The sequence below is a fragment of the Bos grunniens genome, chromosome 11, assembly GCF_055505025.1.
Source record: "Bos grunniens cultivar Pamir isolate PY7600 chromosome 11, Bosgru_T2T1.0, whole genome shotgun sequence".
Classification (NCBI taxonomy): Eukaryota; Metazoa; Chordata; class Mammalia; order Artiodactyla; family Bovidae; genus Bos; species Bos grunniens.
The window spans coordinates 24,965,415-24,982,108 of NC_141175.1; the positions used below are offsets into that span (position 1 = coordinate 24,965,415).

At 39.2% G+C, this 16,694-nt stretch overlaps 1 protein-coding gene across 5 annotated transcripts in view; it reads right to left on the reverse strand.

Annotated features, from left to right (window-relative positions):
* NBAS (NBAS subunit of NRZ tethering complex) overlaps positions 1 to 16,694 on the reverse strand; it is a 329,576-nt gene that overhangs the window by 281,545 nt on the left and 31,337 nt on the right. For all 5 annotated transcript variants that reach the window (XR_015135793.1, XM_086323557.1, XM_086323555.1 and 2 more), the window contains exons 7-9: positions 13,725 to 13,858; positions 11,111 to 11,244; positions 9,193 to 9,291 (exon numbers count right to left, since the gene is read on the reverse strand). Coding sequence is in view for 4 of the 5 variants with exons in the window: in XM_086323557.1 (XP_086179683.1) it covers positions 9,193 to 9,291; positions 11,111 to 11,244; positions 13,725 to 13,858 (367 nt within the window). In the remaining variant the exon portion in view is untranslated. The remainder of the gene's footprint in view (positions 1 to 9,192; positions 9,292 to 11,110; positions 11,245 to 13,724; positions 13,859 to 16,694) is intronic.

The following is a 16,694-nucleotide window of genomic DNA, read 5'->3' on the forward strand; positions in this document are numbered from 1 at the left end:
AACCATGAACTTCCAGATGTTCAAGCTGGATTTAGAAAAGGCAGAAGAACCAGAGATCAAATTGCCAACATCCATTGTATCATTGAAAAAGCAAGAGAGCTCCAGAAAAACATCTACTTCTGCTGGCTTATTGATTATGCCAAAGCCTTTGACTGTGTGGATCACAAGAAACTGCGGAAAATTCTTTAAGACATGGGAATATCAGACCACCTTACCTGCCTCCTGAGAAACCTGTATGCAGAAACCTGTATGCAGGTCAAGAAGCAACAGTTAGAATCAGACATGGAACAACGGACTGGTTCTAAGTTGGGAAAGGAGTACATCAAGGCTGTATATCGTCACCCTGCTTATTTAACTTATATGCAGAGGACATCATGAGAAATGCTGGGCTGAATGAAGCACAAGCTGGAATCAAGATTGCCAGAAGAAATATCAGTAACCTCAGATATGCAGATGACATCACACTTACGGCAGAAAGTGAAGAGTAATTGAAGAGTCTCTTGATGAAAATGAAAGAGGAGAATGAAAAAGTTGGCTTAAAAACTCAACATTCAGAAAACTAAGATCATGGCATCTGGTCCCATCACTTCATGGCAAATAGGTGGGGAAAACAATGGCAAACAGTGACAGACTTTATTTTTGGGGGCTCCAAAATCACTGCAGATGGTGACTGCAGCCATGAAATTAAAAGACGCTTGCTCCTTGGAAGAAAAGCTATGACCAACCTAAACAGCATATTAAAAAGCAGAGATATTACTTTGCCAACAAAGGTCCATCTAGTCAAAGTTATGGTTTTTCCAGTATTCATATATGGATGTGAGAGTTGGACTATAAAGCAAGCTGAGCACCAAAGAATTGATGCTTTTGAACTGTGGTGCTGGAGAAGACTCTTGAGAGTTCCTTGGACTGCAAGGAGATCCAACCAGTCCATCCTAAAGGAGATCAGTCCTGGGTGTTCGTTGGAGGGACTGATGTTGAAGCTGAAACTCCAATACTTAGCCGCCTGATGTGGAGAGCTGACTCATTTGAAAAGACCCTGATGCTGGGAAATATTGAGGGCAGGAGGAGGAGGAGGGCAGGACAGAGGATGAGATGGTTGGATGGCATCACTGACACGACAGACATGGGTTTGGGTGGACTCCAGGAGTTGGTGATGGACAGGGAGGCCTGGCGTGCTGCAGTTCATGGGATCACAAAGAGTCGGACACGACTGAGTGACTGAACTGAACTGAACTGAATACTGCGGCCTCTCATCGTATTGAATTAAATCCTGGTGAATCTTAGACACATTGTGAAGTTCTTTGAGGGGCAGCATGGTGATGAATAGAGAGACAGGTTTATGGTTAGACCTTCCTGAGCTCCCATCAAGCTCAACCTTGGGGAAATGATTCGAGTTTTCTCCTCTACATAATGGGGAATAATAATTACTCCCATATAAATATAGATTAATTTCAGAATGTTTTTAGACACAAGTGAAAATCCAATTAAATTAGCTTAAGTGAGCAGAAAATTTCCTGGCTTATATAACTCAAAAGCTCAGAGGTGGGGCTGACTTCGGGGTTGGGTGATTCAACAATGAGTGGTCATCAACGAGCCAGTTTCTGTCTCTTTTCTCTGTGGTCTGTGGTGTTAGCTTCACCATCAGGAGTAAACTCCGGGAGTTGGTGATGGACAGGGAAGCCTGGCATGCTGCAGTCCATGGGGTCGCAAAGAGTCAGACACAAGTGAGCAACTAAACTGAATCCAGTACACATTCTATCACATCACAAATGTATTTTTTTAATTTTCTTTTTGTATATAAACCATAATTAAGCATCATTCCTTAATTCCTATAAAAGAACCAAAGATAATCGTCTTCTTTCATCTCTCTACTTTCAAGAAAGATCCACAGTAGCCAGCATGACTCCAAGTATAAGAAGAAATTCAATCTGGCCCAAGTCACTTCTTAAAATTTTATTTCCATAAATTCTGCAGAAGGATTGTGGAAATAGTCCTTAAAGTTAGGGGTCGGGGGGCAGGGGGGGGAGGTGGGGGGGCAGGGTGGGAGGGAGTATAACCTCAGTACAAAATACCCTGCTTAAGATTACTGAAATTCACTGACATACAAAGTTATCATATATCAGGTTAAACTACAACCAAAACACTCAAAGAGGAGAGACACAGACTTGTTATTTATCACCTGTAGGAATTCAAAGCTTTATCAAGGCCTACAAGGGCCCACTTAAGTGCAAAAAACTATAACATAATGAGAACTAGCCTCTTCTCTCAAAGACTCTCCATGTAGAGGACTGATGGATGAGGTAACAATGATTTCCAAATAAATTTTTTTCAATTGTAGGCCAAAGAAAAGTAAAAGTAATAAAGCACTGTCACTGACTTAAAAGACAGCTAAAGGCTGCTAAGAACCAAGATGCTTCTGAGTCACACATGTCTCCCTATCTGTAATATATTCTAGATAAAAACAGATCACAGGATGTGGCCAAGACTCCCCTGCCTCACCAGAAACATATACCCGTTTAAGAAAAAAAGGAAAGTTAGTCCATGAAGCTCAGCAAGTCCCTTAATTCACATCTAAGGACTTTCCTCTATGCCAAAACGATGCAGCTTTCTCTACTAACAATAGGACCTCTTCGTTTCTCTTCTAAAAACCAACCTGAACTCACGGAAAAAAGAATTTGCTCACACTGGAAGAATGAGCATTCGAAAGGCAACATGAAAAACTCCTTAATGTAAGTTAAGATACTCAATTTCTGACATTCAGACTTGCCAGCTACAAAGCTGCACATTAATCTCTCAAATGTCAATAGCCCCTACACTACCAAAGGCCAAACACACTCTCTCGCTGCAGTAGAAGATAATCAACAAGGATCAGGACTACGGCACCCATTCCTTTTCTAGAAGCAATCCTTCATAAAATTATTAAATCTTATCTAGCTAGGGCTTATGAGAAATTTCCTAATGCAATTTATACGTAACTGCTCCTCCAGCTGTCAATATAGTATATCTTTTACACACCACTGACCTGATTCTCACAGAATATATATGACCTTAGGAACCAGAAAGAAAGGCGGGCAATTTTACAGCAATGTAATGGATATAAAGGCTCACTGATTACCTCCCCAAAGCATCTCATAGGTCTATATGGATCTTACAGCTTATAAAAGAAGAAAAATGTGCTAGTGCTCTTGGGTAAACCTTTAAGGTAGGGTATTCTCAACACTATCTCTTCCACAAGATAAAATTAAAACATTTGTGGGACCTTTCCCTAGACGAGGGTGATGTACTGAGATGGTGGCCCCTCTGTGTACTCTACCCACACCCCTTCCCAGTCTGCGCCCAGGCCTGTTTTCTTTCCCGTGCCAGTTGGGTTGTTATGTCTCCTGAGAGCTCATTCACACAAGACATTTTTGATCCCCCCACTAAGTACAACGTATGGGATAAAGGGGGTATCTCAAGTAAATGAGTGTGAAGGACGCCTGCATTTAAAACGCTGAGGGAGGAATATTCAAGTGGGAGGGGACGTGGGTGAACCTATGGCTGATTCATGCCGATGTTTGGTAGAAACCAATGCAATACTGCAAAGCAATTATCCTTCCATTAAACATAAATTTTATAAAAAGTAAAATAAATAATGCTTATAAATAATAAATACATAATAATAATAATAAAAAATAAAATGCTGAGTGCTGTTTAGGGGAAATCAGAAGGCCACCAAGAGATGACCAAATCAGGAGACACAGCCCTTTAGTACTGCAGTATGCCATTACTTAAAGGTGTTCCTCAGTATCCCCTAAAATTAACAGATTTCTAAAGACTATCTCCTCGTCCATCTTCTGAGACTTGCACAGAATAGTAGGAAATACTATGAGTGCATATTTAGGAGAATGCAATCACCCAACTACTCTTTAGCCAATTCACTCCTACCTAACTGTACTCTATACATAGGCAAGCTGAAAACCTAGCTTATTACTCCTTGTAAATGTTGTCTCACACTCTTTTTGTAGAATCTGTATCTGGCTTAACACAGGTGACTAAAAGGGAAAAAAAAAAAATCACTCAAATGCTTGAATTAATCCTTAACACAACCATGAAACATTATTAATCAATCATGGTTTTTCCCTATAGACTACATGAAACATAGGTATCTTTCTTAACATAAACCTGGGTATCTTTCTTAACATAAAGACAAAAGTGTTCAGTTGGTGGCAATGTAAATTGGCTCAACCACTAGGGAAAACAGTATAGAGATTCCTCAGAAAACTCGAGTAGCCCTATGATCCCACAGTCCGACTCCTGGGCATATACCCAGACGAAACTATACTTCAAAAAGATACATGCATCATTGTATTCATAGTAGTGCTGTTTATAATAGCCAAGAGTATCACTTGGCTAGATATGGGAACAACCTAAATGTCCATCAACAGATGAATGGATAAGAAGATGCGGTGTGTATACACACACACACACACATACACACACAACTGATGTATTACTCAGTCATCAAAACATATGCATGCCATCTGCAGCAACATGGATGGACCCAGAGATTAAAGTCAGAAAGAAAAAGACAAATATCACATGATATAACTTACATGTGGAATCTACAATACAATACAAATCAATGTATCTATAAAAACAGACTCACAGACATAAGAGAACAGACCTGCGGTTGCCAAGGGGGAGGAGGATGGGAAGGGACGGAAGGAATGAGAGTTTGGGATCAGTAGAGCTTAACTATTATATAGGAGACTGATAAACAACAAGGTCCCCCTGTACAGCACAGGAAACTATATTCCATATCCTGTGAGCAATCAGAATGGAAAAGAATATGCAAAGGAATATATATGTGTGCAACTGAATCACTTTATAGTAAAGAAGAAATAAAATACTGTCAATCAACTATACTTCAATAATTTAAAAAAAAAACATACACCCTTTTTACTATATGTGAATTAAAAGTAATTTTAAAACTTAAAAAGAAAGTGTTCAAATGAAAACCTGCTTAAAGGATCTTTTTTCTTTCTAATTCACTCTTTATTACAGTTTTATTGAGGTTGTGATTTACATTCCATGAAACTCACGGGCATGAGAGATCTTTAGGAGCACTGGAAATATTCTAGAACTGACTGGTGTAGAGCTTGCACAACCCTACGTATTTATTAAAAATCACTGAACTATACACTTAAAATACCAAAGCATCATCAAGGATTCCGAGAATGAGTGGCTTCTCACAAAGGACCAAGAAAAGAGGCTTGTTTTCCACCTTTTGTGTTTGTTGAGATATAATTCAGGACCTAGAAAAAGTTAGCTTCCAACACTAATTATCTTTGAGCAGTTATCAAAGAACTGTTGGAGGCTCAAAGTTGAATAAGTCAGATTTTGCTTGTAGAAATTTACAATAAAATTAGGATCAAAACCTCAAAACAACAACAAAAAAAAAGCTGTTGAAAGCAGAAGCTATCATTAAAAAATATAAACAGGAGTCCCACCTACCCACAGTTTCACCTTTTGCAACTTCAGTTACCCAGAGTCAACTGCAGTCCAAAAACATGAAATGGAACATTCCAGAAATAAACAGTTCACAAGTTTTAAACTGCACGCCACTCTGAGTAGTATAACAAAATCCTGGGCCTTCCCGTGCCATCCTGCTCCATCCTGCCCCAAGAGATGACATGCCATTGGCCAGTGCACCCCACCCTTCAGGCACTCAGTAGCCATCCAGGTTATCAGAGATGGATGGTGAGGTACTGCAATGCTTGTATTCACGTAAGCCTCATTTTACTTAATAATGGCCCCAAAACACAAGAGTAATGATGCTGGCAGTTCAAATATTCTCTTACTGTGCCTTATTTATAAGTTAAACTTTACCACAGGTATATATGTATGTGGGAGAAAAAAAAAAACAACACTATATGCAGGGTTCAGTACTATTTGAAGTTTCAGGCATCCCCTGATGGTCTTGGGACATACACCCTGTGGATAGGGCAGACTACTGTATTGTAACTTATTCATATTATGTGGGTGCCCTTATTTGTGAATGTGTGACTCCTAAAATAGACTGTACACTCCTACAGGGCAGGCACCACAACCTAATCACCACCAAGCACACAACCCACTTGTACTAAAGTTTAATGTAGTCCCTTCTAAAAATGCAGAGGTACGAAATTCCTCCTAGCTGGAATCCGGGTACAATAGAAGCCAAATCTAACACACAAAGGCAACACTGAGAACAGAAAACAGAGGAAGTGTCAGGGTAAGTGTAGGAGAGCAGCAAAACTGGAATACGAGATAGTCTGGACAGGATAAAATGCATTCTTAGGCTGTGAGTTAGAAGACAAGAAAGAAAACAGTCAAAATCAGCAAATCCTCAGAGCTTATCCCAAAGCTTCTCAACTAATTTTTCTTTCATATTACCCAACTTACACCTCAATTTCTCTCCTTCAATAGTGCTCTCAGCATAAAACCTTGAGTTTGTATATTACCAATTTATCCTAACTCCAGTCTGGCTGATTTATTTCACATTTACAGAATCCTTGTGGATGAAAAATACCACAGGCTCACATTACTAAAATAACCAAAAATAAATTAAAAATGTGATGAATATTTCAGGTTCTTTCATTTAAAAAAAGATCACATAATGGAAAATATAAACAACTAGCAATATTTTTGTCATGCACAACAAGACATTTACACATATTCCTTGCTTTATAACAATTCTCATTCAGAAACTTTAATACAGACATCCATCTCCAAGTTGACTGCTGTCACAAATTGTATATGACTGCAAAACCAAGAAGAGGCTCTCCTTCAGTGGTTTCATAATTCACCTTTCCAAAACTTTCATTTCGAGACCACTCCTCCAGAAATACCTTTACTTACTTACATCCTATGCCACAAAGTGAAAGCCTTAAGAAATAATGAATATAGTCTCACTTATGACAAGTTATTATCATGCGATAACTATTGAGTGTATGATCATTTCAAACCTATGATCCCAAGAGAACCTCACTTACCTTCCTGAAAAAAAAAAACAACAGAGAGACAATCAGGAGTCATCATGAAATAAACAAAGCAAAAGCCAGAGTTGGGGGGATGATGAAGGGGGTAATGAGAGCTATGGCAGAGTGACAGATGAAGTTCAGCTCGCAGGACTGCTGCTGACCTCCTGATATGTGATCCATCTGCACCCCTGGGGTAGGGGACCCCTGTTCTATGTGACTCCACTTACATATTCATATGACAAACCTAGACATCATAGTAAAAAGCAGAGACATCACTTTGCTGACAAAGGTCCATATAGTCAAAGCTATGCTTTTTCCAGTAGTCACGTACGATGTGAGAGTTGGACCATAAAGGAGACTAAGTGTCCAAGAATTGATGCTTTCAATCTGTGGTGATGGAGAAGACTCTTGAGAGTCCCTTGGACACTAAGGAGATCAAACCAGTCAATCCTAAAAGAAATCAACCCTGAATATTCATTGGAATGACTGATGCTGAAGCTCCAATAACTTTGGCCACCTAATGCCAAGAGCCAACCCACTGGAAAAGACCCTGATGCTGGGAAAGATTGAGGGGGGGCAAGAGGAAAAGGCGGTGACAGAGGATGAGATGGTTGAATGGCATCATCAACTCAATGGAAACAAATCTGAGCAAACTCCGGGAGATACTGAAGGACAGAGAAGCCTGGCACGCTGCAGTCCAGGGGATTGTAAAGAGTCAGACACTACTTAGCAAGTGAACAACAGCAACAAATACACTCATAACTAAATATGAATAAGTGGTAAAACTATAAAGAAAGCAAGAGATGTAAGCAAAACTTAGGACAGTGGTTATCAACAGGAGACTGGAGGGGACGGGATCAAGAAAGTATAATCAGGAAATCATTGGAGCTGTACAGGTGTGTGTGTGTATAAAAACTTTAGTATAAAAACTTCATAATCATAACATTCTGAACCAACAGAAGGACAGACCTATGATTGAACAGAAAGAAAACTTTCATACATTTTCAATTAAAATACTTAAGTACACTTGAGGATCAGAGTTTAAGTACTTGCCAAGAGGGTAAGTCTCAAAATTCAGAACTCAAGCAAGGTTTGCCTGGCTCAATTTGATATTTATTCCTCCATTTTAGAGAACCAAAAAGTTAGCTTGACTAATTTATAAAATATATGTAAATTTCATTCACAAATAACAAAGTCAAAGGGAGAAATCATGGGAAGCAGAAAATGTCAAAAGTTTTAGGTAACCCTCTGCGTAGCTGGCAAATACATGGATAAGTGGCACACAAGAAGAATCAAACACACAGGCCAACTTTGTTTCACTCTGTTTTGCTTTACTGCACTTCACATATACTGCTTTTTTGTTTTACAAACTGAAATTCTGTGGCGGCCTCACAAAGAGCAAGTCTAAAGTGTCAGTTTTCCAACAGCAATTACTGCATGTCTCTGTGTCACATTTTGGTGATTCTCTCAATATTTCAAACTTTTTCATTATTAATACATTTATTATGATGATCTGAGATCAGTGATCTTTGATGTTACTACTGTTAACTGTTTTGCACTTTTCTATTAAGGTATGCACATTTTTTAAACATAATGCTATTGCACACTTAAAATTACAATATAATGTAAATGTACTTTTATAGGCACTAAGAAATCAAAAATGTGTGTGACTCCCTTTATTGCAACAATATCCCTTTTATTGCAGAGGTCTGGAACTGAGTCCACGGTACCTCGGAGTTGTGCCTGGAGTGGCAGAAATTGACTATGCAATAATCAGTGCAGCCCCAACTTGCAAAGGACAGAAGAAGGGAAGAACAGCTACTGAGCTCCTTCTATGCCAAGGCATTTCATGTGCACGGCTTTTGAACTGCCTCAACAATGCAACGTGTTCTGTATTATCTTCATTTTACAAATATGAACAGACTCAGAGAACAAAGAGAAAAGACATTCCTCAGCGAATATTCCCAATGCCCAGTCTGGCTCCAAGAAGCTCAGCGTGCCAGACAGATGAGCATGAATGTTCAGAAGGGGACTACAACAATACCACAGACATTAAGGCAACTATACACAAGAGGAGGAAATGAAGCCAAAATAAAAATCAGAACGGACAATTTCTTCCCTCTGAAACTGCGCCAAGGCTTCTACATGCACTTTAATACTCCACTAAATATGAGAGCAAATGGCTGCTTACCTATGCCCGGGATGGTAAATAGCTGTGTTGATTCCATGAGGATAATGACTGCTGAAGCTGAAACAGTGGCTCTCCTGATAGCTCTGATGTGTTCCAACACTAAATTCATGAAGGTAAGTAAGAAATAAATACCATTAAACCACAATGAAATGCCACTAAATACCCATTAAAATGTCTATAATTATAAAGACAGACACCACCAAATTTATATCCTTAAATATTGCTGAGGATGTAAAACCACCAGAACTTTGAAAAATTATTAGTAGGACTATGAATGCTATACCCACTCTGAAAAAAGTCTGGCAATTTCGTACAAAAAACAAACTATATCCACCCTATGACTCAGGAATTCCACTCAAAGATACTAACCCAAGAGAAATGAAAGCATTTATCCATAAAGACTTACACAAGAGTGGTCACAGCTGTTTTATTTATAAAACTGGAAACTGAGAGCTCCATCAATAGAAGAAGGGATAAACAGATCAAGAGTGCTATGGACTGAGGATTTGTGATCCCCACAGATTGAAAGCTTGTATCCCCTCAAATTCATTTAAGACCCTAATATCAATGTGATGATATCTGGAGATGGGATCTTTGGGAACTATTAGGTCAAAATGGGTTTAGTGTCTTTATAAGAAGAGGTTAGAGAGCTAACTAGCTGTCTCTCTATCATGTGTGGATATAAGGAGAAGTGGGCAGTCTGCACCCAACAAAGAGCTCTCACCAGAACCTGACCAGGCTGGAACCCTGATCTCAGACTTCCAGCCTCCAGAACTGTCAGAAATAGATTTCTGTTATTGCTAAGCCACCCAGTTATGGTATTTTGTTATAACAACCCTAACTAAGACTAGATAGTCATACAATGAAGTACTAAGCAGCCATAAAAAGAATAAACTACTGATGCGTATACAAATAAGGACGAGTCTCAAGATACGCTGAATGAAAGAGACCTAAACAAAAAGAGTACATACTCTATGAGTCTGTTAATGTAAATCACTAGGACAGGCAAAACTAATCTATGATGAAGAAAAATTATAAATAGCAGTTCCTCTGAGGGTGGGTATGGACAAAAAGAAGAGGCATGAGGGAACTTTCTTGCTTGATGGTAGTGTCTGTATCTGGACAGGGCTTTGAATTGCACAAGTGTATGCATTTGTCGTAATTCACTGGCTGGTACAGTTCAGATCTGCGCATTTCATTGCATGCAAATTTTCTCAATCGAAAGAAAACCGTTAAGTACATTCTGAACTTTAATTAATCATATGCATACTAAAATATGCATGGCAACCCACTCCAGTATTCTCGCCTGGAAAATCCCACGGACGGAGAAGCCTGGTAGGCTACTGTCTACGTGTTCACAAAGAGTCAGACACAACTGAGCAACTTCACTATCACTATACTAAAATAATAAGTACTGACTCTGAAATACATTAAAAATAGGACTGATTAATGGCCAGAGAACTAGATAGAAATATGACACAGTAGGTACAGCAAAATGCTAAGCAGAATTTAAGTGGAGGTATATGAGAGCTTACTACAAAATTCTTTCAACCTTTTTAAAATTATATACAGGTTTATTTAACAAAGCATTTCTCTTAAGTGTGAATGAATTTATCTCCCCTTTTTTCCTTAACATACATATTTTATTGAAGTATAGTTGACTTACAATGTTTCAGGTACACAGTGAAGTAGTTCAGTAATACACATATATTATTTTTCAGATTATTTTCCATCATAGGTTGTTACAAGACACTGACTACAGGCTCCCTGTGCTATATAGTAAATCAACCTTTCTTTTATATTTGCAATTTTTCATAATAAAATGCTGAAAGAAAAAAAAAAGCACCAAAATCTAACACTAAAGCAAGGAAGTAAACATTATTTCAAACAGGGCATCTCAAATAAAGTGTATTTTTACCTTACAAGGTAGCTTCTAAGTTCTCCTCGGTAATTGATGACCAAGAGTTCTGCAGACCATTGTGCACTTGCTTTATATTCTAAAAATATCAGCCCAGCAATGGCATAGCTCAAATCGCCTGCTAAACTAGATGCCTATGGAAGAGAGAAATTAAGTCACTAAAAACTACTAGATATAGGTTACCACATGTATAATGGAAGGCTATTCAAGACACTGGCCTTGCAAGGCATACCTTAAGATAGCCCCAGAACTGACTGTATATGAAGAATCACCTAAGCCAAAGTGCCCAGAACTACACATCCAAGTCTAGACCAGCCCTCCCAACCACAGCATCCTCTTTGGGTGAGATGTTCACTTAGTAACTGAATTTCTGTTTTGACTATATTTCCATTGAAAAATAAGGGGAGACAAATAAAAAAAAAAAAAAACTAATCCTATCATTCAGCCTCAAAGAATTCTAAGATACAGAATTCAGATATAAGCTCTCAAATGTTAATTTCCACTGCCAGTCGTAACCAGTGTTACATTAAAAAGAAAGACAGAAGAAGAAAGCAGTCTCCAGTTATTTCCATTTGTCTAATCAGCAATTTAAAGGGAAGGACTCTTAAAACAGTCACTCAATGCCAGCCTTTTTCCATCAGCTAAATATCAGGCTATATTTGCTAAAGATCTGGAGGCTTGTGCACCTCAGGAATCACATTCACCACCCTGAGTGGACCCTCACTGTCTAAAACCACTCAATAAAATATCAACAGTGTAGCCACATGTGGCTATGGAACATCTGATAGATACAAATAGAGACAAGCTAAAAACATAAAAAGACACACCAAATTTCAAAGACTTAGTACCAAAGAAATAATGTGAAATATTCCACTGATAATTTTTACAGTCATTTCAACATGCAATCATTTTGGATATGTTAAATAAAATTAATTTCACCTGTTGAACTTAATGTTACTAAAAAACTTTACATTACATGTGATCACATTTACAGCTCAGATTAAATTTCTATTGAACAGTGTTAGGGCTTCCCAGGTGGCACTCGTGGTAAAGAACCCGATGTCAATGCAGGAGATGTAAGAGACGTGGGTTCAATCTCTGGGTCGGGAAGATACCCTGGAGGAGGGCATGGCAAACCATTCCAGTATTCTTGCCTAGAGAATCATATGGACAGAAGAGTCTGACAGGCTACAGTCCATAGGGTCACAAAGAGTCAGACACAACTGAAGTGACTTAGCACAAACAGTGCTACTCTAGAAAATAATAATTCAACCTTCTTTGCTTGGTTCCCCAGAACTTCTATAACATGAGTACAGTGTACTTTTTCAAGTGTTTCCACTCATTTTTTAACAAAAACCATTTTCTATATCCTTGGTTCTCACTCCCAGCTGCTCACTAGAATCAGTTGAAAGACCTGAAACATTATCCTTCAGGTCCCACTCAGATCAATTAAGTCAGACTTTCTCTAGGTGTAGCCTGGGAAATCCAATAATTTGTTTTGTTTCATTTTCCGTTCTTTATAAAGCTTCACAGGTGATTCTAAAATGCAGCCAGAATTAGGACCACGGATCTTCCTGCCCCTGTATCCTGTTCACTTGAGGAAAGAGGATACAAAGTTAAAAAAAAAAAAAGAAAGCACTGAATTCCTAAAAGAGACACTAATTAACTGGATTACCAGGGGAAAAGTCATTTTACTTCCTCACAGTTTAAGCTCTCTAAACCGTAAAATGAGGATACTATGCACCCAGTGTACTCAAAGGGTGTTGTGAAAATTACACATGAATATACATCAGTCCTTAATGAAACACAAAGCACTACACAAATGTAAGTTACTACCACCATTAATTTTTTTTTCTTCACCCTCCATCTCAATTTCTACCTTTTTATGGTAACAAATTCTAACTCCTCTCAGGCTGGTTCTGTTCCAACAGCCCATTGACTTCTTTCCTTCACTGGAACTTTATTACCACTTTCTACAACCAATCCATTCTAAAGGAGATCAGTCCAGGGTGTTCATTGGAAGGACTGATGCTAAAGCTGAAACTCCAATACTTTGGCCACCTCATGCGAAGAGTTGACTCACTGGAAAAGACTCTGATGCTGGGAGGGATTGGGGGCAGGAGAAGGGGACGACAGAGGATGAGATGGATGGATGGCATCACTGACTCGATGGACATGAGTTTGAGTGAACTCCGGGAGCTGGTGATGGACAGGGAGGCCTGGCGTGCTGCGATTCATGGGGTCTCAAAGAGTCGGACACGACTGAGCGACTGAACTGAACACCTCTAATTTAGTACTTACTTACTACCATCTTGTAATAATGGTAGATTAGTTTGAGTAAGCTCCGGGAGTTGGTGATGGACAGGGAAGCCTGGCATACTGCAATCCATAGGGTTACAAAGAATCAGACACAAGTGAGCAACTGAACTGAACTGATGTCTGCATAGTGCATTTCAAAATACAAAGAAGACATATTTCATGAACAGCTCTCTAACTAGATCTAAGATCTTAACTCCACAGCTTATTATCCTGATTTATATTTCCTCTTTCATCACATTCACTCATTCATTCAAGTACCTATACATAAAAGGCAGTTTTTTGGGTATGTACATACCGGAGTAATAACAAAGAGCTCACTTCCCATGAGATCAAACACCCTCACAGTTCCCATGCTTTCAGCATAGGCCAGCAGGGTGCAGTCATAACTCCAAGCCACACGCCTCCACTGTGGTTTTGGGTCTTTCGGAACTAGAATGAAAAAGGAAGTGCTTTTAACATTATAAAGATAGTTAACATACAGCTTCTGCAGCAAGAAGAATATTCAAGTATGACATCATTTCCTAAAGGTCTCTAACACAACCATTCAGGAGAAAAGAACAGCTCCCAAAAAGCCACTTCAAGGAAGAGGGGCAAAAGTAAACCATGACAAGCTTTGCCCCACTTACTTGAGAATTAAGTCTACTGACCCAGTGGTCTACTGAATGCTGAGCGTGTCCTCATCAGGTAAAGGCCCACGAATGATATCCCTCAAAATACTTATGAAATTAAGAGAAATCAAGAGCATAGAATATGGGCAAAAAATGATTCCAATCCAGGGAGCAAAGTTCCTCCAAAAGCAAAAATAAAAGAAAATTTCAACTGCCAATCTTTTAGATACGTATTTTATCTTTTAAATACGTTATTTCAAATACAGATGCTGAAGAAAAACAAAGGGAAATTATATCAACACAGTATTAGAAAGAGAAAAAATACATATTAGGCAAGGGAATCAAGAACTGTTTGTTCTCCATCACACAATTATAAAACTTGGAGAATCAACACCTTACTAATCCAACACCTGATTTTTTCTTCTGTTTCAAATTTTTCAGTACAATAATAGAAAGGCTACCAGCTGCAAAAGAAAAAGGGGCAGTGCAGTTCTGAACTGCATTAGGTTGGTTTGAGGTTTCTGCTGTTTCCTTTGCTTCCATTTCCCCATAGAATCCCAGAACTGAAGAAGCAGGAAGGACCAGTGCCTTGCCTTGACCAACAAAAACTCCAAATAATTAGGAGACTCCAGGTGACGCCAGGAGTCAGGATACAAACAAAGGCCAGAATCTCAGCTTGCCGCTCCCCCAACAGTGTTGGCTTCATTACAGCTCACAGTCCCTCAGCCAGAGCCTGGATTTAGCCTGAGGATTACTGCCTCGGAAGTGCTTCTGAAATGTTTCACCTTTTCTCTCTTCCTCTGCTAATATCCCAATTCAGGCTCATCATCTCTGGCTTAGACTCTCGTAACAGCCTCCTAACAGGTCTCCCCAACTTCAGGCTCTTCCCTTCTAACTTTTCCTCAACTGTATCCCAAGTTATCTTTGTAAAAAAGAAAGGTGAACAGAGCCCATCCTTCTGCTCCTTTAAAATCCCTGGTGCTTGTCCATTTCCAACAAAATCAAGTCCAAACTCCCTCACAGATGTGAACGGCCCTTCACCAAAGGTCCCCTCGGGGCTTTCCCGTTCGCCTCCCACCCCTTCCTCCATCATCCACCTTGGAGTTCACCAGCAGCACAACCACCGGCGCACAAACCATGCGGCTCCAGTCTGTAACCTTCACACACACTGCTGTTTCTCCCTAGAAGGTTCATCTCCAATGCTACTCAAAGGCTTCTTGTTGGTGACAACCATCTGTGGTAACAAACTGTCACCTCTTCCTTGACACTTAACCAAAACTGTGCCCCCAAATATGCTCCACAAAAGTCCCTCAGCATTTATCGCATCAGACGATGTGCTTACATGAGTGTTTTCCCCACAAGTCTCTGAGACAAGGTCTTACTCAACAGTCCCATCCCAGGACCTGGAACAAGATGTTTCACTAATGAGCAAAGCCCAAGAAAAATCTATAATAATGGTAAGGGTTTACCATTCCTTAGGGACTAACAAACAATTAAACATGAATTATATAACTGAAGTCTTTTTTCCACCTAAAAGAGGAATATTATAGAATTCAAACCTCCCTCTTATCTCTACAATATACATAAAATATGTTCTGTTCATGGGAAAAATATACATGACTTCCTTGAGTTTCTTCATTCTATTTTTCAAAAGGTGAAAAGCATACTAAAAAATCCAAGAGAGGCCCTTGAATACAGGAGGGTCTAGTGAATTTTAAGCCTAACAAAGAACTGCATACACTTTGGAAAAGCAATTTTTAAGATGACAATAAACTGAAAAAAAAAGTCACTTCTCTGTCCTCACATAGCTTTAAAAAAAAATTATGAAACCTGTAAGTGAATTTACACACAGAATGATAACAACACAAGCTCCGAGACCCATATACTCGCAGATGCTATAGGAACACCAGCAAGAGGACAATTTAATGTCTGAAAAATATTAATGTGCTAAACAAACACCACAACATTTTTCCATTATTTCTGTTTTACCTGTGATAACAGATATTTCCTCTTATTTCACTTTTATAGGAAGATAAACAGATTTATGTACAATATTCTGTATCTGTCTGAAATAAGCCCCATCTGAAGGGAATTTGTTTTTACTATCACTTCCAGTTATAACCAGCCACTCCAGAAAACTCAGCATGTGTTCTCACCCAAATAAAGATATGTTTTCACTACAAGATAAAATTTCACCTAACAATATGAAAATGAAGATGGTATCACCAGATTTTGCCAGCATTCTGTACGGTTTTAGAGATGAATGAACAGCACAGATTTTTACAAAGCCAGTGTCAACGGAGTTTTCTGAAAGTATTCAAAAATCTGACAATTACCCCATTCCTGGAGAAGCTGTTTATACCTGCTCTCATCCGGGACCAGCTGCTGAGCTTGCCTCCACCTCAGAGCTTCCGTCCACTTGGCCTGAAACTTTCTTCCCCTGAACCCGTCCCAGGCTCCTTTCCATCTTTCACATCGCCGTGTAAATCTCACTTGCTCAGGCAGCGTTCTCCAACTTCCCTGTCTTAGCAGCCTCAAGGCCCCACTGTTCTCCTCCATTCCGATGATTTCATGTCTTTCACAGCCCTTATCCCAAATCAGTATATATGTCTACTTCTCACCGTCTGCCTTGTGCATTAAACTATTAATTCCACAAC